This window comes from Nipponia nippon, unplaced genomic scaffold (assembly GCF_047370975.1).
Source record: "Nipponia nippon isolate SJK-2023a ecotype South Korea unplaced genomic scaffold, ASM4737097v1 scaffold_16, whole genome shotgun sequence".
NCBI lineage: Eukaryota > Metazoa > Chordata > Aves > Pelecaniformes > Threskiornithidae > Nipponia > Nipponia nippon.
In genome coordinates this window covers 13,021,969-13,047,785 of record NW_028262332.1, presented here as the reverse complement: position 1 = coordinate 13,047,785, position 25,817 = coordinate 13,021,969, and the positions used below count along the sequence as shown (strand labels likewise).

The 25,817-nt window shown below is 36.1% G+C and overlaps 2 protein-coding genes across 13 annotated transcripts in view; one reads left to right on the top strand and one right to left on the bottom strand.

Annotated features, from left to right (window-relative positions):
- Positions 1 to 25,817, bottom strand: part of RALGPS1 (Ral GEF with PH domain and SH3 binding motif 1) — a 155,337-nt gene that overhangs the window by 58,825 nt on the left and 70,695 nt on the right. The gene's annotated exons all lie outside the window — the stretch shown is intronic.
- ANGPTL2 (angiopoietin like 2) lies at positions 802 to 24,136 on the top strand. The gene is made up of 5 exons (XM_009477041.2): positions 802 to 1,214; positions 10,333 to 11,189; positions 21,284 to 21,477; positions 21,719 to 21,989; positions 22,473 to 24,136. The coding sequence occupies exons 2-5, from the start codon at positions 10,382 to 10,384 to the stop codon at positions 22,670 to 22,672; spliced, it is 1,473 nt and encodes a 490-aa protein (XP_009475316.1). The 5' UTR covers positions 802 to 1,214; positions 10,333 to 10,381; the 3' UTR covers positions 22,673 to 24,136.

Sequence of the window (25,817 nt, the reverse complement as noted above, 5' to 3'; positions counted from 1 at the left end):
GCTGTTTCCTGATAGAAATGACCTAGGAAGAGATAAAAATGGAGAACATCAGTGCTACTCTGCATAAAGCAACCTTATTTCTCTCTTTTAGTATTAAAGAGGACCAGTCAGTAAAAACTAGTAGAGACTACTTTAATGTCTATGATGAAAAATATTCCACGTGTCTACATCAGTAAGCACACTGTGAAAAGATTAAGCAGGAAGTAGCGCCCTCCCGCCCGCCCCCGACATTTTGGGGACGAATCCTATGCACTTACACATTCCAACATCTCATTTGATCTAAAAAAACAAACCCACATTCCTCAAACAGTCTCCAGAATTTCTTCCTAACTCTAAAGATTAACGTTTTTACACGTAACAGATAAATAGCTTTCATTCTGGATCATCACTAATTACTGAATCAACAGCAGCACAATTGTTCAGCCGGGTCGAGTTTTTACGCGTCTGTAGTACCACGAACGAGAGCTCACGGCTCACGATGAAGTTTCCGTTAGAGAAACCAACGAACAAAACTGCACCTCAATACAATAAATACGTTACGAAACGCGCAGAGCGAAGCCCAGCCCGCGCCGACGCCGCCCCCACCCGCGCCGCCAGCCGTGAGGTCACGGCGCGCAGGCGGGCCCGGCCAGCCCCGCTGCCTGCGGCGGGGGGCCCGAGGGCGTCTGTCGCTGGTGGATCCCCGGGGCTTGTGGGAGGAGGAAGAAAGCTTACCCAACCAGAACTTGTCAGCTTGTTGCAGGCTTTTTTTTTTTTTTTTTTTTTTCTCCCCCCCTCCCCTCCCAGGATGTAAGTCTACCACAAAGGAGCTGAAGTTCAAATAAGGCTGCTTTAGCCTCGCATGAAATGATGGATTCCGAACTTTAAAACCGGAATGCCAAGTTCTCCTCTTTCACCAAGAGAAAGTCTTACTGTGCCTCCACAGTAGTGCGGTGCGGACGTGTGGCTTAGCCTGGGTAACCAAACTGTGAAAAATCTTGAAGAAAAACGGAGAAAAAAAGAAAAAAAAGAATTTTGTAGCTCACCTAGTTATTTCCTTGCCTAACTCCAGTATAGCATACAAAGATATCCAGCTGTACACGTCAGGTCACTGAAGAGTTACACTTTTGATACCATCAGCTAAGTGATATGTCACAACTCCCATGGACGAGCTGTTCTGAAAACCTTTGATGAAAGCACGCTAAGGACTGAAGAAAGAAGCCAAAGGAGACAGGGTAAGAATGGATAGTACAGATGGATTGCATTTAAAGTGTGCAGCTGGTTTTGTACGTCCAGGGTCCAAAGACTGACTGGTTTGTGAAGCCAGCCAGACTATCATATGAGGGAATGTAAGCCTGTCAAAGATATTACTGCTCCCTAATATAAAGCAGCAAGCCTGTTTTTTTTCCTTTAAAAAAAAACCAAACCAAAACAAAACCCAAACATATTAAAATACAGTTGTAAAGATAGTTGAGACATTTTATGATGCCAGCCAGTGAAAAGCCTTCTTGTCATTATTTTCAAGAATATGAAATCTTTTTTTTTTTTTTTTTTAATCTTATTTACTTCTCTGCATGTAATTTTGGGCTTCATGCCTCCTCAAACTCGCTGAAAATGCATATGCCTTTCAAACAACTTTCTATGACAGACTAATTTCTATGGTAACTTTTCTAAACGACTACGTGTATTAAAAATTATGCAATCTCCATTCAGTCTTTCTTACGCTCATGCCTGATCAAGGAGACATAAAAGTTCCTGGAACTTTAATAGAGTCTGTACAATAAATATTTGAAGGATTTTGTAAAAATTTCATTTAAAAAAGACCCTACATTTATGAGTACCTTTGTGTAAGCATTAACTATTTACTATATGATCTAACTACTATTTTTCATGGGCAAAATGAGTCACATTTATTAAAACGTGAATCTGTTTAAGGGCTATTATGTACAATGTGCACGCACAAATATAAGCACACACAGTATGAGCACTTTTTGGTAGTGATTGGATTAAGTGAAAATAAGGTGAGGCCGCTGTTAAGGGAAGTAACAACAAAAGCAGTACTCTCTTTCAATAATTACATTCCACATCTATGACAGAACTTTAGTAAAGCACAAAGAACAAACCACAAACAAAACGACTAAAATTCTTAGTAATCCAGAAAGAAAATTTGTACTTCTTGTAACTAAAAAAAGCTATCTTTTACCAAAACTTGAAAAAATGTTACATGGCACCAAAAGACACAATCTTTTGAAGCTTCTTGCAGCACTTGGTAGTGTTTAAAAACAAAAGTTCTCCAAGAGCTAATTAAGATACTCTCATTCTGAAGTGTTGCTTTAGTCATCCATTCCCCTCAGTGAAAAAAGTATTTCCTTTTAAGAACGAACTAGTGCTTGAACCAAAATTTCATGACAATTTTAAGTGGACAGAATAGCCGAGTATAGAATGCATTATAATAAAAGTATCTAAAGCAATTAATTGTTTTCTGTCAGTGTGGCACTGCTTACAACGGAATCAAGTAACTAGTGGCAAAAAACCAAAAATCATTCCCCCCATAAGCATGGAGTTAAATTTTCCAACTTAGTTTTACATCATGTTTTCATAACTGAAACTGCACGCTATTATGTGTCAGCCCTTCCCTATCCCCTATTATATTTACTTTAAAGCTTCAAACAAAACTTTAAAGCTTTTCCTAATACATGTGACATGCAAACGGCTGTGCTGTATTTTCACCGTGAACTGCTGTTGCCTTTTACAAAACTGAAAAAAAAATCAGTGTTCAGTTTTTTTCACAACAGTACTCTTCATCTAAAAATCAAACTACACGAGTTAATTCTAGAAGAAAACCTGTACCAGTGGAAGTCCCTCTCCTTAGAAAAGAGCAAAAATTAATAAATCACACTGAATATGAAGACTACCTGAAAAATTGAGAGGGTGGATTAATGTAATTCCATGTAAGAGAATGTTTGGGAGAAGAAGTAAGAACAGAGCTCTGAGAAGAGGCGCAGGGAGTAAGAAAGAAAGCAGCTTCAGAAAATTCATGCTTATCTATCTTATCGCAATGGTGTTGTGAAATCCAGATCGTATTACTGGCCTGGTGCCTGGAACATGCCAGTTAACTGTAAAGTCCACGAACACCAACTATCAAAGGACTCTGCAGAAGCAAAAACTAATGTTTGTTAACAAAAAACCAAACCCAAACCCTCTGACCCTTTTATAGTAGGATCTTACATTTTCGACACCCTTGCTCCATTTGCTTTTACAATCCAATTAAAATGTGAAACTGCACTAATCTAAAAACACCTTTCAATACCAAGGACAAAAGTATTAAAGAAACAGTGAAGATTTGCTGCTAGTTTTTCATGTTTCTTCTTTAGAATGAACAATTATCAAACTATGTGAATTCACAATCAAATAAAATAGTTTATCTTTTCAAGAATAAATGCTGTAATAGCTAACACTATGCCTTTTGTGAATGTGCCTTCATTTATATGTCTAAATGCTTGAGGAATCTGCACAAAAGGTACCACAGCATGGAAGGAAAAGCCAGCCCATCAAATGACTGCTAGCCTCATTATATTAGATATGACCAGCACACAAGAACTGATTAACTCACAGAACTGAATTTTGTAACAGAGCGATTTAGTGTAGCAAAATGAACTCATCTGTACGTAGGATACCACTGCTACTTTTTTCTTCTAAGTAAAAACAACCGTACAGGGAAATGTCAGAAAATACCTGTCTTATGCAAAAAGTGCGTACCTCATCCTTATATGTGTTTTTTTCCACCTATCTGAGTATTTCAAAAAGGCTCTGAAGTATCAGTTTAATTCTGGTGCAGTCAAATTCTGGCATGTTAGACCTGCACACACTCTTACCAATTCAGCCTCTAGACTATAAACCCTTGAGGCAGAGCAATTTACAAGGATAGGAATAAATTGTGAGCATTGGTCCTTGCCTATCCACTCTTTAATGAAATGAAAATCACCTATTACCAAAAAAATGAAAATATGACACATAAATAAAACCATATGCAGAAAATAGAGTGAAATAATTAAAAAAAATAACCCCCCAAATTCTGGAATTAAGTTTCTACGGGATGCAATAGTCTGGGAGCCTTTTTGGGGAGGTTGAGTGACAGTGATAGAAAGTGACAGCAGTTTGTTGTAAAAACAACAGTTGTTATCCCAAAGATACAATGACTTAAATGGAGAATCCGATTTTATTTTGACAGCTTACTGAGCACTCCTGCTTAATTGTAAAAAGCCACATAGGAAACCTACGCCTTCACCTTGTTTACAGTGATTATCATAACTGAAGCCCAACAAACTAAAAATGCCTCCTTAGTTCCTGAGCTGCAACATACAAGCCACTAAAAATCTATTCCAACTTTTTGAAGTGAGAATTGCTGGTATCTTCGTCATATACCAGGTTCTGATGTATTAGCTTCTCAAACCAAATTGGTAGTGTTTTTTCTTAATTAGTTTATCTTTGCAATAAATTAAACTATGCTGCAATTCAAATAGTGAAGTCCCCAGAAATCCCCTTGTATAACTTCCTACCTTTAGCACAGAAAATTGCCTTCACTATAAAGCAGTCCCCACGGGTAGACACAGTGTCACATATCACTTGTACAAAAGCTGCATTTATATAGCTTAGTGCATCACACTTTCATACCTACAGTCCTCTGGCTTAATACCAGTTTACTATATATATAGAAAAACAAGAGCAGCAGCAAGAAGCAATTCTGCTTTTACCTACTAGGTTCTTTTATGATCCTTATCTGTAGGAGTAACCCATACCAATGCAATGCAAGATACAAAATTTATATTCTGGTACGAAATCCAGGCAATTATTATCCACATTTGTCTTAGTTAAGGTTTTCCACATGAGATTTACACAGATCATTATTTTGCTTTTGTATTTCTCCAAAATGCTATAGTATAGGCGATGTCTTCCTTAAATGTCAAAATATTTCCTCCTTGAACTGACTTGTAATCCAAAGTAAAGCATAATAAAGTTCAGTGCTCAGTCACCATCCAGTGATCTTCCTACAGTCTCAGCTCTTTTTTTTTTTTTTTTTTTTGCAGTCAGTGAAAAGTGTAGGTGTAAAAAGAACATAGTATAAACTCCCAGAGACAAAATGCCAATCTCTCAATGGTTGAAAGACTCAACATTCCAAAACCACTTTAGATCTAGACGGAACAGTGTTGACAATATATACTCAGGTTTTCATAAACACCTTTCTTTCCAGAGTAATAATGCAAACGTCTATTTTATGAAGAAATTTCATCCAACAAAAAACAGCCATAGCATTGAAAGGCTACTGGTAGCATTTTCAAATAAGCTTAATGATACTTTTTTTACATTACTGCAAGTCGTATTTTTCATCTGATGGAAACATACCTTTGTTCTCTTTTGTATACAAAAATCCCAAGGATAGGTAAAATATTTCATAAAACCTGAAAGAGATACTTAACCAGTCTATTTTGTAAAAATGAGATCCTCTGAAGCATGGCATCAGAACCAACAAATAATGAAAAAAAGTATATATATGTTGGAATATCCACAATGAAACCTGTATTTTGTTATAAGTAGCTTAAAAAAAAAGTAATGCCATAGTGCTGAAATTGCTGCCTTTAATGCTTCCTCTTAAGGTAAACAGATTAAAAAAGTGAACATTTGCCAAATAGTAATACTTTGCACATAGAATTATTTGTACCTTTATCATTTCGGAATCATGACAGTGATTAAACTATAGGATGTGAAACACCTGCATAATTTTAGATGGTAAAATACTCAAATCTTGTTGAAATATCACATATAAGTTTCAAGATATTCGTAACAATCAAAAGGTAAGGTATTTTGACTAACCAAGAGTCCCATATAGGCATGACAGAGTACTGGACAGAGAAATATGTCAAAGCAAAGCTGAAGAAAGATTTTTACTTTTTCCCTTTAAGGGACAGGAAGAAACAATCAAATGCTGAAACATCTGATATCCTTTTCAGAAAGTTTATTTCCTCTTTTTTCACCAGATCATGGGAACATCCTCAGTTGGGCAAACAATGAATGAGCAAACAAACCAACTTATTACCTACTTGCAGTTATATACATAGATAGGCCAACATTTACAAACTGAAATTTTAACCAAAGTGCTTATGCTGGCTAGGACTATGAAAAATACTATGATTATAACCCACACAACAATGCTGCCAGAAGTTTTCATACAGATGCAGTTATTCTGGCAAAAGACAAACAGGAAAAAAAAATTATTTTGCCTGAATAAAGTAATATATACTGCCGAGTAGGGTAAACATACACAAAATTAGGAGTATGTGCATCTGCACTAGGGCAAGTTTGTCCCAACTGAACTCCCCTGAAAAGTGCTTTTATGAGTACACAAGTCTTGAACAGCCAGAATCTAGAAATGAAATTATGTCAAACTTCCATACTTTTTCTAATTAGAGGATCTATTTGATTTTTAATTAAAATGACACATATCTACTTTTTAAGTGTGCTTCTTTCACTTCTCCCATTTCTTGTTTGTATGTTTGTTTGCTGAAGTTTTGTCACTGTGCACAAGGATAAAAAGACAGACATGCTGCATTTCCAGTAATTAAGAAAAATTGCACCAAATCTGCAAGCATGCTTTTATATAATGTAGTTTTGTGCAATGGAGAGGTTGAAAAGTCTACAGCTACCTAAGTGGAATTTTGCACTGGAGACAAATATGGCCCCAGTAATACAGTTCCCTCCCAGTCCACTGCAGAAGAGCTACTGGGAGAGGGAGAGAGGAAGAGGGGCTGAGCCAGAGAAACAGGAAGAACTGAGTGATCAGCAAGCAACGGCACTAGTTCAGTACAAAGGGTATGAGCAATTACTTGGCAAAAGTGCAAACAGAAGAAAACAGAAAGCTAGTGTGCTAGACATCAAATAAATAAGATCTTCCTCTCCCATGGGAAGGAATTCTGATGTCCTAATCTGATGTTCTCCTACTCAAAAAGAAGAGGAAGGTATTAAAAAGCATTAAATCCTTCCTTAAAATTGTTTCTCTGGCTTCCTCCCTCACTTCCTCCTGCAAGCTTTTTTCTCTCTGAAAGATTAATCATTGAGTTGTTCAAACAAGTGTGTTGGTTATGAACTTCATTTTAATCCAACTGCAGAAAAGAAGAAATGCCATTTATGTTATGTAGTCCATCACAATATGCAACAAATAGGCCTCATACTGAACACTTTTTTTTTAACTGAACAAGTGCCGACAATAAAAGACTTAAGAGATCACTTCATAAACAAACTCTGCAGGAAGAAGGACATCTGAAGACATTATGGTTCTTGTTTGTGTTTGCACAAGAGCATTCTCTTACCAATGTACTTTTCCTTCCAATGTTTTTTCTTATAGGAAGAACACCTTAGAAAAGGTGACATGCAGGCAAGATCACGAGAGAAAAGCATTTCAGCACAGTCTAATCATGCTGCTGTCATTCACTGATGGCTTACCTTCTGAAAACAGTGGTCAAACACTGGAACAGGCTTCCTAGAGAGGTGCTTGATGCCCGAAGCCTGTCAGTGTTTAAAAGGCATTTGGACAATGCCCTTAATAACAGGCTTTAACTTGCTCAGCCCCGAATTGATCGGGCAGTTGGACTAGATGATCGTTGTATGTCCCTTCCAACTGAAATAGTCTAGTCTATTCTATTTTGAAAGATGTTTGAACTGATATGTTAAGATGAGGTTGATGAACTCCATTCCACTTTTTTCTTAAACAGGTCTTAAAAAAATCGGAGAAAAAAATCAAACTGTTACATGTTGCTCTGTATTTCTTCAACCTGGAAAAGAATGTGCACTCCAGATCCTGTGCTCAATTAAAGACATGAGATGCTGTAACAAAGATACAAGTGAACTCGGAGGAAAAAATTAGTTTCTTTTCAGTGGTCACAATAATTACAGGTTTTGAAGGGGGAAAAAAAAAAAAAAGATATTTCAATTCAAACAGTGAAATAAAAACCCATTTTACACCTATGTGCAAGAGGCATTTGCAAAAACAGTGGATCTGTGCAGAAATATGAGGCCTGGAAAACTGCCAGGGTTTTCCAAGTGTGACCTGCTGTGCAAATGCTGATTATGCAAGTTAAAGCTGTCTGGGGTGAATTTATGCTCCCTGTTTTCCAGGGCTCCAAATAACATTCCTTTACTTACAGAAACCATGTCAAACTCCAAACTTTTATCTGACAAGTTTAAGATTCTTAACAAGTTCTGTAAAACACAATTCCTTTCTGTTTGCAAAATGAAAATGAGTTTATTCCAAATAAGAAACTGAGGCAAAAATGTATATCCAAAAACTTTAAGAAGGATCAAGTCCTGGTCACATTTGTTTGAATCACTTACAGAAGCATTTGCAGAAACTTCTATGGTTTATTTCAAAACAACAGAAGAATGTGAATGACTGACAACCGTATCTCTTCTCAGTATGAATAATTATTTAAGCATTCATATCCATCATTATCTTGAAACTCGTAAGAATGATTTCTTAAAAGTCAGTAGCTGCCTAGAATCATAGGACAATTCAGACTGGATGGGACCTCACCTTCATCTTACAAAGCAAGGCTAATTTCAACATTAAATCAGACTGCTCAGAGCCTTGCCTAAATCAAAACCTTACATATTTCCAGGAATGGAAATTCCACTATATCTTTGGGTGACTGCTTCAGTCCTTGGTCACCCTCATTGTGAAATTCTTTTTTTCTAAAACCCAAAATGAATTTTTCCTGAGGCAATTTGTATCCATTGACCATTATACTTTTCACTGTGCATTTCCAAAAAGAATCCATCTTCTCTACAAACACCCATTAAGCAGTTAAAGATAGCAGTAAGATGTCTCCTTCACCTTCTCTTCTGGAGGCTAAACAAACCTAGCTCTTTCTGCTGCTCCTCATACATCATGTCTGCCAGCGTCCAGCTATCCATGTTGGTTGCACTCAGTTGGGCTCATTCCAGTTTCTCACAGCTGTTACTATCATTATTTCATGTCATTTAAAAAATTTCATTGTACTAAAGATGACCAAGCAGTAAGGTGACAGTTATTTAAACACTGAATAGTTTAATTCCATGTGAAATGTTTTATAAGCAAAGAAAAATATGATGGTAACACCACCTTGGTTTTAAAAAGTATCAAGCAGGCGTTATACACTGAAAGAGCTCCATACTGCATTTTTTCCTCCCATTTTATTTAAGAAAACTAGGTTATATATACACACGTCTATTAAAATTCAACAACAAGAAGCTGTTAGAAATACACAATATCAAAGTGCTGTTCAAGCAGCTGATAAAAGAGTGATCTGTGACAAGGGTATTTGTGGCAGTAGTGACAATGCTAAGCTCACGTTTCCAAGATGACTGTTGCCCATAAAGTTCTGGTATTGACTTATGTTTTAAGAGATTGTGATGGCCTCAAATTTCCACCTTGAATATGAATCTGCTTTGAGAACTAAGTTAGTGTCATTGCACCAAAAGGGTACCGTTGCAGTAGGTCAATAAACACTAATAGCTAATTTTAATAGCTGGGGGTCATCTTTGTCCACTGTGCACATATGCACGTGTTTTTCCCCTTCTGAGAAGGGACTAGGAAGTAAAATGACCACTCTGAGTGTAAAGGCAATGTCTCCAGTGAGAGTCACAATAAATATTTTAGTTGTAAATTCTACTAGCCTGGAAAAACCCCAGATTTTACTGCCTATGATATTTGGGCAGTAGAGTTATTAGTTTATAATTATTAAGGACTAATGTAGAGGAAGTTTTTCCTTTTTTTTTTAAAAACTATGAGGTTCAATACTGCTGACTAAAGTAAAATTGTTACATTTCATCTAAGCTATATCACCTGCAATAGACATGCAGTTATAAAATACTGCGAATGAGCTATTTTGTATTTTTAGAACTTCTAACAGCACATTAACTTACATTCTGTTTACATTTAAGGGTTATATTTGTAACTGTAAGAAATGAAAATGTAATTCATATTTAAATGAAAACACCAATCTTGGAATCTTTTGTTGTACTTGCCTGGAAGAAAGGACTCTTCAAATCCCAGTATTTATTACTTAGCTTCTTGTGGTTCTTGACAAGCTTTAGATAAACTAGCAACTAGGAACTACAGTTCTGGCCACAGAATGATACAACTATTCCCCACGATGTCCCCTTTAGCCAACCTAAGTTCATGCTGGACAAGAAAAATATCTCATTTGTACACAGACATACTAGTTACTATGTAATATTTTGTAAGTTTTAGAACATATTGTCAGTTGTAAGTTTGCATTGGTTTCCTATTTGTTACTTACTGTTAAATTTATTTTAAAACAGATTTTAAAAAGTTCTTTGCAGAAGAGTATTTGACCAGAACTAGAGGATCATGACGACAACAAGATTCATCTGTTTAATGCTAATAGCTGTTGTGGGAGCTGCTGCAAGCAAAACACAGGAATTTGAAGGCAATGACAAGGAAACAGAACAAGAATTCATTTATATGAACAGATATAAGCGTTCCAGTGATGTACAGGACAAATGCACTTACACCTTTATTGTACCTCAACAGAGAGTGACAGGTGCCATTTGTGTTAATTCTAAGGAGCCTGAAGTTCTACTTGAAAACAGGGTAAATAAACAAGAATTACAGTTACTTAACAATGAACTTCTTAAACAAAAGAGACAAATAGAAACTCTCCAGCAACTGGTAGAGGTGGATGGTGGGATTGTTAATGAGGTTAAACTCTTAAGAAAAGAGAGCAGAAATATGAATTCTCGTGTCACACAACTCTATATGCAGTTACTACATGAAATTATCCGAAAACGTGACAATGCCTTAGAACTTTCTCAACTTGAGAATAAGATTTTGAACCAAACTGCAGATATGTTGCAGCTTGCAAACAAATACAAAGACTTAGAGCACAAGTACCAACATCTGATGTCAATTGCCAATAATCAGTCAATAATAATTGCCCAACTGGAAGAGCACTGTCAAAGAATGCCATCCATAAAGCCACTGCCACAAACTCCACAGCCACCAAATAAAGTGTACCAGCCTCCTACTTACAATCGCATTATTAACCAGATATCTACTAATGAGATTCAGAGTGATCAGAACTTAAAGGTTCTGCCACCTACCTTACCAACCATGCCTACAGTTACTAGTATTCCGACTTCAACTGATAAACCATCTGGTAAGTAATATTACTGATATGTCTACATTAGTTTATGCTAATATGTAGTGGGCAACATTTTAATTGTAGTATCAAAAATGCAGACAGAATTTATTTAGCAAAATAAATGCAAATTAATTATTTTGAAGTAATTGAGATTTCTTAGTTCTGACATTGTCTGTGTATTTATCTTGTGTATTTTTAATATACATGTTGTAGTACAAGCACAGGAAGAAAGCAAAAAAATGAATTCTGAATGTCTAACAGATTCAGACACACTAGCCCCACAGATTTTTCTCATGTTACTTTGCCAAGACAAACCCACCATTTATATAAGATGTATGAGATAAAGAGCTCCAGGAAAATATTACTAATCAACAGTCAATCATCTAAATTTTATTTACCTGTGCCCAAGACCAAACCGCTATAGTTCATGACATCTGAAGGGGTTTGACACTTTTTGTGTAAACATTTATGAAGTTCTTAGAAGTTTGTTGATCTAGCATGTGATAATTTTTGTGCTTGTGTAACTCAAAAAGGAATACGTATCTGCTCTGTACCTCACACAGGGCACTTGCACTCTAAGACAGGAGCAAAGGGAAGCAAGTGGTGGAATAGTAAGGGATATTACACAGCCCTCATTAAGAGTCTTAGGAGTTCTGCCATAAGCAAGATTAGAGGTATCTGAAATCGTGTTAGAGATCAATTGATCTACATGATAAAGAAATAACAGATGAAGAATCCAGTTTCACCTATGGTCTCACATAATTAAAAAAAATAGTTCAAGTATTATGTGTCCCATACAGGAGAAGTCTGTTCCTCTGCGTGTGGCCAACATGTACTTGCTTCAGAAAAAAGATAAGGGACTCACAGACATCTGAAACTAAGACTTGAAACAGAGTTAAGGCACATGAACTGCATTCAGAATATATTTCAAGGCTATTTGCAACATATTCCAAATGACACCATCAGACTCTTTAGAAGTATCAAATAATGCAACTGCCACATTGAAAGGAAAAAAAAAAAACCAAAAACCAGACTTATTTCTCCATGGAAATATCCACAATGAAAGAAACTTGAACAGGTGTTTCAGTCTAAAGCACAGTCTCTAAACAGGCTTTGCTACAACGCAGCTATTTCACAATATTGCCAGAGATGAATTCACCAAAGTTTGCATTGTGGCATGCAGAACCTCAGCCAAAAATATCATGATTCTAATGTTCCATGTAAAAAAAAAAAAAAAAAAAAAAAAAAAAAAAAAAAAGAAAAAAAAAAGAAAAAAATCAGGTCTATTACAATTTCTTTGGAGCAATACACTACAGGATGGCCTCTTTAATAATTGCATTTTGACTTCAATCTCAAAGTAGGTTCAAGCTTAGTACAGTATTTCCCTGTCTTTCTGTAAGTGAAATATCTTTCAAGCATTCTTTTAAGACCTTTCCCCTTCCTATTACATTCTTCTGATAACTTGTTAATTGGTCCACACCCTCCTTGTGCTTTTAAGCACCCAAACTGGAGCTGAGGTTTCACCATCACACAGCAGAATAGAAAAGTTACTTCACATGTATAGTACTTTTGTTGATCTGTCCTCATATAGCATTTTCCTTTTTTTGCAAAGTAAAACATTGACTCATGACCAACCTGCAACCCTGTAGAACCTCTAGATCGTCACCTGAGGAAGTGCTGCTTATCCAGCTATTTTTCATGTTGATCTCCAGAGCTCCCTTTTAAAGCCTATGATTCTAAGATACGATTTGACATCTGCTACTTCTCCCTTATGTACATAACTTATCAGAAAAATTTTCACATTTCTTCTGCACAAATCCATTATAATATTCATTTCTCTCCTTATTTTCTCATTTGCAGCAGTTCAATTTGTTCAAGCAAATTTCCAACAACTGAAATTAAGCTATTTAACCTTTTATTTCCAGGGTATCCTCCTCCCCTCTCCCCACCTTTCTTTTTGGGCAAGGAACATTTAATACCTTTTCCTCATCCTCCAGAATGTTCTCCACTTACAAAGCGCATATCAAACAAAATCCCTCCCCACAATTAATGCTGCAAATGATGCTTCAGCCAGGTGTCTGGAATGAACTAGGAAAACCCCACAAAACCACACCCTTACCCCCCCACCCCATACCCACAACCAACACCCCACAAAACAAACAAAACCTACCACCACCACAACTGCCCAGCCACTGGAAAAAAAATCCACCTGTATTTTATCTAATCCTTCTCAACCTTTGCCAAAGCTCCTGGCTGTACCAGCCATCTGATTATAGCCAACCTATGCAATGAAAACTAAAGCAAAATGGAAGAAAAATATTAAATGCCTTCTCAGTTTAATCTGTTGACAGCTCTCCTTCCTCACAAAGTAGCAGACCAGTATTTTCCCTTGATCACAGACTTACTACAGTCTTACTACTCCCAGTAGCTTTATTTAATTTTGTACTTTTTGTCCACACTGTTGGTTTGGTTTTTTTTTTTGGTTGTTGTTTTGTTAAAAACAAACAAACCAACCCCACAAACAACTGGCCATGCCTAATACTTTGAGCTAGCATCTACTTTGTCTGATCTTTCTTCATGTTTTCAAAGCTACTGGAAAGGCCATGATTTAGCCAGGTCAGTTTCTTATCATTTTCCCTAGCCGCCTTCTACAATAGCAAAATCCATTGCAATGTCCTCAGAGACTCTTCAACAAACTTGTAAACTCTTCGCTTGGACTGATTGTCCAAAGCATTTTCTCTGCACACTCTCTGAATTTGCTGAAGTCTGTTATGTTTAAGTTAATTTTCTTTGTTTTGCTTTTCACTTTCCTTTCTTAAGAATTATGGCCTCCATTATTTCACAATCAATAACTACACTGCTTTCCTTGTCACATTTTCAATCAGTTCTTCCCTACTTACTACGTTCAAATGTAATATATCCTGTAGTTTTTTGCCTTCTCTATTTTAGGTTATCTATGAAAAACCTATCCCTAACAAATTCCCAAAACTTGCTCTATATTGTTTATCTGCTGTATTCTTCTCCCAACAGATAGATAGTTGGAAGTTGTTAACTCACTGGAAGAGGTAGGCAACAAGTGTCAAAACGCAAACGTTTAAGTTAATTATGCACATAAACTGCGTAGAAAGCGAGAATTAAGTTACTTCACTTTTTTAAAACAAATCTCATATTTCCCTTTCATTTGTATTAATGATTTTACATTAATTAAAAGCTATGTGGATCCAAGCTTCCAGGCCCCCATGAAGCACTATGTATAATTACTGAGTCTCATCAAATCTATAAGAGACATATGTAAGAGCTTGAAATATGACATCTCATTTCTGTAAAACATTATGCAGTGTGAAAATACCAGTGCAAAGTAGAATTAGGTGAATCTCTAATTCATAAGTACAATTACATGGACCTGTTGGAGTGCGTCCAGAGGAGGCCACAAAAACGGTCAGACGACTGGAACACCTCTCCTATGAGGAAAGGCTGAGAGAGTTGGGGTTGTTCAGCCTGGACAAAAGAAGGCTCTGGGAAGACCTTATTGCAGCCTTCCAATACTTAAAGGGGGCTTATAAGACAGATGGGGACAGACTTTTTAATAGGGCCTGCAGCGACAAGATAAGGGGTGATGCTTTTGAACTAAAAGAGGGTAGATTCAGACTAGGTATAAGGAAGACATTTTTTACAATGAGGGTGGTGAAACACTGGCACAGGTCGCCCAGAGAAGTGGTAGGTGCCCCATCCCTGGAAACACTCAAGGTCAGGTTAGACGGGCCTCTGAGCAACCTGATCTAGTTGAAGATGTCCCTGCTCATTGCAGGGGGGCTGGACTAGATGACCTTTTAAGGTCATCTTTTTAAGGACCCTTCCAACCCAAACCATTCTATGATAATCCTAGCCCCCTCCTCCCCCCCCTTTTTTTAATTGCACATTAAACAAATTTTTTTGAGAAAATACTTTGTTTAGTACAACCTTGTTCAAGTTAAGGTCAAGAAATAATATCATGAGAGAAATTTTTTAAGAATCCAGACAGAATTAATGACTGTGAAAGACAGAAATTAAGGAGATGCAAGACAAAAAGACAGGGTTGGGAAGAGCAATCATGTGGTTTGGGTTAGCAAAATTACAGACACAATTTTAAAAACCCATTTCACATTCTTCAACTTGGCACAGATGGATGCAAGGCCAAAGCAATACAATACATCTCACGCAATCAGTTCTCAAAACCTGTTCTGGTCTTTACATAACACGTGTGGTCTCTTCACTATACAGCTGTGTCTCCGTCCTATACATCCAATACTACAAAAATATTTTTGTAGTTAAATGTGATTGTGCTAGGGAACAGGCACTGTTCAGATTACAAAGATACTACTCCTCAAAGGTCTGCTTGACTCCGTAGAGGTGATTTTATCAAAACTACCTATCTGAAAGTCAGGATGCTCTCACTTTTTCTAGGGAAGATAAGATGACCCTTGTTTGTAAAGCATGCTAATACTTCAGAAGGAAGGTTTACATTTTATTATTATAAAAACACTAATTACCAGCCAGATCTAGTAAAAGAACTGGCCTTTTCTCCTAACAGCAGCACATACACTACAGAGGAAGTTTACACAATTGCTGCCCAATTTTTTTTGCAATATCTGTTATTGCTGGCCAATCAATAATATGACTGGCACTGTCACATTTACCTCAGTCAGAAACCAGGAATCTGAATTGGAGAGCGTAAGAACTGCCACAGAAATGAATTTAACCAACTTACAGAGCAGTCTATACACATCACTTATCATAAAATAAAGTGCTCATCTTTTTTCTACATGAATATTTTTGAAACAACCTACTTCACAAGTTATTTATAATTTAAAAATCTTCAGAGCAGCGACCCTTTCTGTAATAACTTTATATAGTACTGGGATACTAGACCCCTATGCCTACACTGAGAGGAAGGTACTTCAGAACAAAACATTATTATGACTATGATATAAAACAAGACAGTCATTTAGAAGTATTTCTCCATCATGTTTGAAGTTTTCTATAACAGATTTACTGTGTAGTGTGGTTTAAACATACAACTGACTATTTTCTCTATATTCACAAAGGTAACCCAAAGCAACTAGCCAAATAACAAAAAATAATGTGCCAGATTTGAGAGGCAAGACATAGAAGAATAGCGTCTTGTTAAAAATTTATTAGAAATATTTGAAGCATTGGATATTTCAACAGAGACATCATAGTCTATTGCCTCTAAGATGATAAAAGCTGATGACTGCATAACAACAACATTGGCAGTAAATCATAAAAGCATTATGTAGATAAATTAAAGCACTCCAGTCTCATAGTAAAATGTTCTAGAGAAAAGAAACTGAAAGAACGCAGTGTGAAATGTGGGCATCATCACTGGATATAAATTAATTTTAGAGATACACACTTTATAATACACAAGTTAATTTCTCTGCAAGGACTAGCGTCATGCTTTGATGCATGCATTTCCCTGAAAGTCTTATTTTATGAGGCATAAAAAAATTCCCCAATGTTCCTGTTGCTAGTTCTTTGCAAAAATAAAGGAAAATGTAAAATAATACTTGGTTTTGATTATGAGTAGAAGAATTTGCAATTTTATCCATAAATCGTTTACTTCAAATTCTTATTTGTGCATTCTTGTTTCCCACTCATGCCCAAAAGAATAAGTTGGGTAAGTTTAATTCTGTTGGCAAAATACTGAACATGTACATAACACTGAAACTGGGGGGGGACACAGGGGGATGGGGACAATGACGGACAGACAACAGTAAATAGCCAGGAAGTCACCTAATGTCAACACCAGAGATTGTTTGAAATAACTACAACTGTATTTTACTCTATTCTACTAAGCAAAATATGAACTCCAAGTAAAATTTCTATAGTCCTATTTAGGAACATTGCTCCTTAGACTTGCTTGAAAGAGCTAAAAGCCTAATCAAAGACTTCAGGATGAAATGGTTTAGCTGTGACACTAACAACTCCTTTCTTGGAGTTATTACCCAGAGGTTTGGGGTGGGATGCAGGGCTATGACACACCAAACTCCAACTTTGCATGGATTAATGCTTAACAACTACAAGGTTTAATACGCCAATGCAAAAAGCAGATGTGGTTTATCTACAATGGGTTTTTGTTTATAAGATCATAAAGTTTAGCCCACAGGCTCAATAATTCAAGTACTTCTGAAACAACAATTTATTAGAGTGTAGAATTCTACACACAACAGGACAAACACTATTATGTGAAGCACTGCTACATTTTCTGTATAAAACAGACTTACATGAATAGCTTATCAAAATATTCTGCTTTGTATAAATTTGCTAGCGCAACATTGGAAGATGACTGGACTCAAGACAAATGAAAGCTGAACTTGAAAACTGAATGAATTTGATTCATCACCCTTACCCAACAAATCAACAAATCTTTTTCTGGGACCAAAACATTTATAGTAGCCAGTTATACCAATTATGAAATGTCTGTTTCCTTGTGCAATTGCTATAGAGGAGATTATTCCCGGAAACACATGCACACAAACCAGTTTATTATATTCTACCAGATAAAACTTGCAGGTAGACATGCTGCATTATAAAAAATAAACAGTTAAATAATAAACAGCAAACAGTAATGGTAAGGTTAATACAACATTAACATACAGTGTATACTAATTTCATATGGTCACACACATTTTCAAAAAAGGCATTAGTAGTATACAAAAATAAACAAACATAATAACATAAGACAGACAGATGATATATATATTCATACTGATAACTATGGCTTAATGAATCAGACGGTTTAAACTGATATATCCTTTAGGTAAAGCAATGCAGATTTTGTACCATCAAGGAAAATCTTTGGATAGGAGCAGTGGACAAAATTCAAGTAAGAAATGCTAAAATGTAATCTGAAAAACAGATTGTTTGAACAGGGCACAGAAATATTAGGCGTGCGTGCATGTGTGGCTAAGCCAAACACAGATATGCTTCTGAACAAACATTACCACTTAAGCAAAAAACAAAAAAACCCCAAGAACTAGTAAGTTGGGGCTTTAGCAAGATTTGATATAATAGCCTATCAGAAACTTGGAGACACAAACGACACAAAATAGCAGAATATTATAACACCAATGCATAAACTAGAAGTGTTAACTGAAAAGGTTAGAAGTTTTCAATTACTACAGAGACTATTTAAAGAGATACCCTATTGGAAATTCAGAACTATACATCCATTTAAAAAAAAAACAAAAAAAAACAAACAAAAAAAACCCCAAAAAAACCAAAACCAAAAACAAGACGACTTTGAGAGGACCAGGCAATCTTGTCATGGTTAAGCAGCTTGGTGAAAGAGCAGTGTTGTAAGAAAGACAACATCATTCAAAGCACTAAAGTCACGTCCAAATGGAGAAATAAGAAAAGAACATACTCTCTGTCAGGTTAAATATAAAGACACATTAAAATCTTAAGAACAACTTGCAAAAGGAAAGAAAGGCATGCGAAATCTGATTTCTAACACATCAGGAACAGGACACCTAACAAAGTTTATAGGGAAAGATAAAAAGATATACTCAGATAAATTAAGGCAACAGTAGAAAATATAAATTAATTTTTATATGAGTAGTCATTGAGGAGACACGTTGAGGTTCCTCTGTTGACTAGGTTGGTGGCAAGGAGGATACTCTGCATGATTTATTTCAAACTGAAATGTTGGTAGAAGAGGATATAAAGCCAATGAGAAAAATCAATACTAACAGACTACAGATAGTAAAGCACACTTCCCAAGAATTCTAAAGGAAACGAAATATGAAACAATTTACTGTGTAATCTCTCACCAAAAATTGCCTTAGTATGTGAGGAATGAAAGGTGGCAAATGTGACACTGAAAAAAAAAATTTCCACTAATTGATAGCAAATATACTAAGAACAGTAGAACAAGCAGTAAACAAATCTGAATCACATATCATCATCCAATCACCTTGAATAAGAATCAACTTGGATTTCATAATACCAATTTTGTATTGCTTTTAGAGATATTTGAAGGGCTTAGTGTCTATGCAGATGGAATTGTGGTTGATATACAGTCCATATGTATTTCCCAAAAGCACTGAACAGGTTTCTTACTAAAAGGTGTTTAAATTAAGCTGCTACAAAGTACAAAGAGCCTCACATAAATAAAGTGTTTTTTTCATTAGGCAGAGTTAACCATGGTGTCTTACAGAGACAGGGGGTCTGAAGACCAGACATCTGAAGACCAGGCATCTTCAGTACATTCCCTTTCATTTCTGATGCCAGATGACAAATCTCAGACTACACACCTTAGTCAAAATTTTGGAAAGTTAGTACCTGACAAAAAAACACCTATCATGGAAAAAGTAGTAACAAACTCTGCTTTGAAGTATTTATAATAGCTTATCTTCATCTTAAAGCACTTTCAGAGAAAAGAATCATGTGCAGTAGAGCACTGTTGCTACATGGCCTAGAAAGAAACTGCAAGATTAGAAAGCTGTAAATACTACATCATATACTGCTATATATTTATTTTTATGAAGACAAGAGCAAAGATTTGTGGTTGACTATTTTAGGAGTTTCTTCAATAATGACTTTGACCTGCCATGTTCTTTTTTGTTTTTAATAAGTGCCACTACGTGCACATTGTGATAAAATAAACAAGAGCAATTTAGATTACCAGCATTCGTTACATTTGTCGTCTTCCACCTCTCATAATAAGCCATGCAGCTGTGTCACAGAATACTGCATCTACATGCACTGCCAGAAATCTGAACAGTTAGCCACAAGAGAAATAGAGAAGGGGCTTAGAAATAGCACTCTAGGTACAGTCTGTGAATATGACTAGGGAAACAAGAATAACACAGCATGGCCACAAACCAAAAACGTGGATTGCCTCCTGGTACACTGACTTTTTGATAACTAGTTAAAAAGGCCAAAAAAACCCTACCCCCCCCCCCCCCCCAAAACACTGAGGTGGCGTCTATAAAACCAATTTATTACTAAGTCATTTACTGAGTACAAGGGTAGCTCTACCATTACCAGTGTTGGACAGTGAATTATGAAAAACGGTAGATGAACTGAAATAATTTTAAAAAAAGAGAAATTACTCTTGATAGCAACATATGCTTCAGTAAGACTCCTCACGAGAAGATCTGACAAGGCTTCCTCTTTCAGGGGTGGGGCAGGGAGGAGGATCATCAATCAAGGGTGTGTAATCCTGAGGATTCTTGTTGACTTCACTCTTCCGCTTAGGCGGCATAAGGATAGCAGCAAATCAGCTGCAGGAATCTATCTGCAGGTATCAACAAAGACTCCTAAATTGTTTATATTTAAATTTCTCAAAGGCTCATTAGTATGGAATCTAACTATCTTCCCACTGGAGAAAATTTCTTTAAAAATGATGAATGTAAGATACTTTCAAAAAGAGTAAGCTCTTTATAGACTCTACTAAACTCAAGGAAGAAAAATGCATTCTCCTTCTGAAAATAGGAGCGCATTATCTGTAATTTCTGTGAATGCAAAGTATTTTAAAAGTCTTCTCATTTATCTACAATTTCTCTCATTATATAAGTGGGCACTCCATGTTACAAATCTTAATTTCTATTTTGTGTTATCATTTATTAAGGTGACAACAGTAACACCTACATTCTTAATTTATATTGCCAGTTCCATTGTTAATGTCCATGCCAATGACATTTTTGGGGATCTAAAAAGCTGAATTTCTGAAAGACAGAACTAAAGTCAAACTTACCGTTTTGTTTTCTAAAGGAAATTATTAATACTTACCTATGGAGTCATTCATATTTAGTTTCTTTGGAGATATAATCAATGTTGTAAGTGCAGATGCCTTAAATAAAATAAGTTAAAATAAAAGTCTACCTTTATCAGTAATTCATTGTGAAATGGTTCAGAAATAAAGTTACAACAAATGAACCTGTTTGAAAACACTTAGTGGACACTGTACCTCCAATAAGAGGAAAAACAAATGCACCACTCGGCAGAAGCAAATCTACTGTAAAAAGCTACCAATTCAAATACTGCCCTACACTGAAGATATGCTCAATTGCATTTTGATGCAGAGTCCTTCTGTTTTGACACAGGGCCCTGGAGAGACTGTCTACAAGCATTAGAAGATGGCCATGATACAAGCTCCATCTATCTTGTAAAACCAGAAAACACAAACCGGCTTATGCAGGTCTGGTGTGATCAACGGCATGACCCTGGTGGCTGGACAGTCATTCAGAGACGGCTGGATGGGTCTGTCAACTTTTTCAGGAACTGGGAAACATACAAGGTTAGGACAAGTGAGCAGTTTGATGTTTTCTACCCTCTAAAAATTACTGGTAAGGCTAATTTAAAGGGTGATTTTAGAGTCTGGCCAACAGCTTACTTGAAAAGGAACCTGTGTGTTTACCTTTCCAGAAGAGGAAGTCTCTATAAAATAAGTTACTGTGGTTTTCTACTGAAGAATACACTCAGATTTATCACTAAAACAGATGCATAATACTAACATGCTTCTCCTGCTTCCTTTACAGCAAGGATTTGGTAATATAGATGGAGAATATTGGCTTGGATTAGAAAATATTTATTGGTTAACAAATCAAGGCAACTACAAACTGCTCATAACAATGGAAGACTGGTCAGGCCGAAAAGTCTTTGCTGAGTATGCTAGCTTCAGACTGGAGCCAGAAAGCGAATATTACAAGTTGAGATTGGGACGCTACAATGGCAACGCGGGAGATTCTTTCACTTGGCACAATGGTAAACAGTTCACCACGCTGGACCGGGACCATGATGTATACACAGGTACAAAGTCCCTTTCAGTTGCCTTGCCCTGCCACCGCCCCCTTTTTTAAAAAAAAAGAAAAATACTTATGGTGATATACATACACACAAAAAAAATTACATTTTTAGAGATTTGTCAGTTAGCAACTTATGAAGCACAAACTGATGTGTCAACCCCGTATGTACTGACACTGAAACAAAAATTCTCATTTAAATATTTATCAGTTACACTAAACAAAGGTCTGTAAAATACACTATGTTGGGTTATTTGAGACAGCAATGCAAACAAATTTTCCAGCAAGGGAGAGTAACACTAATGAATCTATCTGTAGAACCTAACTACAGCACTGCTTCCTGAAGAAGCCTAAATTCACCTTGTACCACATGGTATCTACATGTTAAAACACACAGTTAAAAGAAAAAAATTGTTTTGTGCTTAGCTTGCTTGCTTGCTGTAAGATTTTTCATATGCTCCTAAGACTGAATTGGAGCTTTCTTTTGCAGGTAATTGCGCTCATTACCAGAAGGGAGGATGGTGGTACAATGCATGTGCTCATTCAAATCTCAATGGAGTTTGGTATCGTGGAGGACACTATCGCAGTCGGTATCAGGATGGTGTTTACTGGGCTGAATTCCGGGGGGGATCATATTCACTCAAGAAAGTTGTTATGATGATAAGACCTAACCCCAATACATTCCACTGAAATAATTCTCTTGGTTTGCTTTCTTGTTCTAAAAAATCACATAAAGCTATGATGTTATTATCTGGAATTATCTTTTCAGAAATGAGGAATGTAAGATATTGTACATTTATTGCTAAGATGTGAGGGCTTGTATATTGTATTTTCAAGAATCATTCCAGGAAAAAAAAGCTGAAGAAAATAAAGGAACTGAAATGACATAACATTCAGAATACCTCTTGGTACTAAAAGTAGTTATATTAAACCTTTTAGAACTGGCAGTTTAGATGGACTGTAGATAAACTTTCTGGTTTTTGTTCCCTGTAAATTAAGTTTGGATCGTAAAAATACTGCCCCAACATTTAAATATTTTTGTATGTTATATTATGTATAAATATTCTCAAATACAGGAAATATTACAAACTGTACAGCAAGAGTTTTATTATTATTATTATTATTATGAGCAATCATTTGACATAGGAAATCATATCCTTTGAACTGTGTAGCTGGTACATGTACAGTAGTGTGATTATTCTAATTTAATCTTTGTTAACTGCCATGAATAAAGTTAGTACTATATAATTTGATTTTGAGAGCAGATAACTCAAACCATTACTGTCGTGATAAATCCAATCTTCCCCCTTCACTTTGAGCATTTTAATAATCTGCTCCTATATAAATTAGAATGCACATTTGATTCAAATATTTTAGATTTAAAACACTAATGATTTTCCCTACCAAAATGAAGTAGCTACCTGCGTATGGAAATTTAATCCAGATTTACAAGAGATATAATGTGCTGTATAGCCAACATGTTATACTACACAACTGTCACGGTATTTTGTACCTGACTTCAGTCATTACCTGCTGTGTAGCCTCTAATCAGAAATGGCTGGATATAAATTAAAGGGACTATCCAACTTTGCAGGCAAATGATGGATACCAATACATAAGGTATTTAATACCCTTAGCCAGTAGATGAAAATTATATAAAGAAGTTACCTGTAGCCAAAAGAAGTTATATTTACCATATTTCACAATTATAACATATTACTGTCAAATTATTAAATAGATTTACTCATCTATACTTAGAGGTCAGTCACAACTATGAAATTCTGACTGGGATAATTCTAATATTCTTCTGGGGTAGGTTTCTAGAACAGATTGTTGTAACACCCATTTCAAAACAGCAACTGCTATGAAAAAATATAAGTTAAAGAATGCATATAAGAAGGAGAGCAAAAGCCTCTAGAAGTTCAATATATTTTTCAGTAAGCCTGTAAGATACTTACTGTGCATTTGTGTGTGTGTGTGCTTGCACACTTTTTCCCCTTATTACCTCATCACTTCTTTACAACAGTATGATGTGCATTAAACTGACATGTCATGTAGCATGTGTTGTATATAACTGAAACTAGGGTTTTTAAATATATTACATTACCCCTGTAATATTGTAATCCTTTAATAAAGCAACAAATGTTATTCTGACATGTTCAAATTGCATCCTGTTTTAGTTCAGATTACTCATAGCAAAGAAGAGATAATTTCTTAATTTCACACCACTGTACCTCATGACTCAAATCAACTCTGATACACAACTACTATTAACATGTGTGAAGTGTCTAAATATTGCAACATCAAAAGCAAAGCAATTTTCAGCTGAGAAAAATACTAAATTTCCACACATCCCAAGGAAGAACAACTTTTTGTAGGTCATATGAAAACCCCAAAATTTTCAAACGATATTCAAGCTTTATCTCCACTGGTTTATCTACTGGACTCTGGAAAACAATTAAGTTTTAGGTAAGAAATATTAAACACATCTACTGGCTCTACAGCCTGGCCACAGTGCTCTAATGATTAGGACTGTAGCATTAAGGCAGTAAAATTCCTGCTAACATCTACAACTAACCACTAGTTTTGTCAGAAAAAAACACACAGTAGACTGACACCGCCTACCTTAGAAAAGTCACTCATGAGTTCTTCAACGTGCATGGTGTGCATGCACATTCATTATATGTCTATAACTAAATAATCAAAACTTCCTGAAAATACTTAAGCATAGCAATATCCTTAGGTCACATTCATACTCCACCCTCTTCTTGGACTCCTTCGGTAACGTGCTACCACAGCATATCCAGGTAGAGCACAACACATAATCCACGGACTAAGATACAGGGGCAGAAAAACAAACAATGCATTAGCCGTATGTGTATTAGTTTGGAAGAACTTGATGCTACTGGTAACTAACTACTCTGGAGTGTTTGCCCACTTTTAAAACATGGGTAACTAGGAGCATTACCTCCCTGCACTCACAGGTTGCATGAAAAGAACTATCAGAAGCTTTATGAAGATAGCAAATTCAAGATACTCTTCCAAGTGCTACTTCATGCTTGGCTTGGTGAAGGAATGCAGAGAACTTCAGGTATCCATTGCATATATCTCAAGAATGGGGCATTCACTAGAAAAGCTAATTACAGGTGCTTTTCTGTAGCAGGAGATATGGCTACAGATACATCTCCCTAGTATACACTCATGACAGGCTTTAAACTCACGTCCAGGCTGACAGTCTTTTGTTAAAATAACTGTATTCCTTAACTTTTCTACGTAAAAGGTGAGTGATTTACCTAGAGTCTTGTCCATGTAATTAAAAAAAAGTGCACAAAAGTCAGTGTATGAAGACCTGTTTTAACCCTGGAGATACCACATCTAAGAGAAGAACTTAGGCAAGCTAAGTTCTTAAATGGCATTAGCTGTGCTACACTCCTCCTCCCTGGAAAAGAATAAGAGGAAGAAAAAGCCTTTTAAAGAATGCTTGGTCATAGGGACTTCACTCTTCCCCACACTTTCAGCTAATATGATAGCACTCACAGATGCTATTTTCAATGAAAGGTGAAGGACAGAGCGTATAACGGTGGGCTCGAATAGCTAACCTGTAAGGAAAATAAGGATCAGATTAAACTATCATTGAGAAACACAGTCGACAGCTAGAGGAAAACTGCAAATAGCATTGTAAGAAACCATCAGATTCGCATCTAAAGATGGGTGAAGGATAGACATAGCTGTAGGGTGGACCCAAATCAAAGTAATAAAAAAATCTCTGGCCTACTTTACAGAGAAATTTTAAAGTCTTAATCTAAAAATGGTCACTTCTCTCATAAGCTCAAGA

Excerpts from the sequence above, each read along its gene's own strand:
- ANGPTL2 (XM_009477041.2), top strand. The coding sequence starts at position 10,382 with ATGACGACAACAAGATTCATCTGTTTAATGCTAATAGCTGTTGTGGGA. Across the intron at positions 11,190-21,283 it reads TTCAACTGATAAACCATCTG|GGCCCTGGAGAGACTGTCTA; the intron begins GTAAGTAATATT and ends GTTTTGACACAG. Across the intron at positions 21,478-21,718 it reads GGAACTGGGAAACATACAAG|CAAGGATTTGGTAATATAGA; the intron begins GTTAGGACAAGT and ends CTTCCTTTACAG.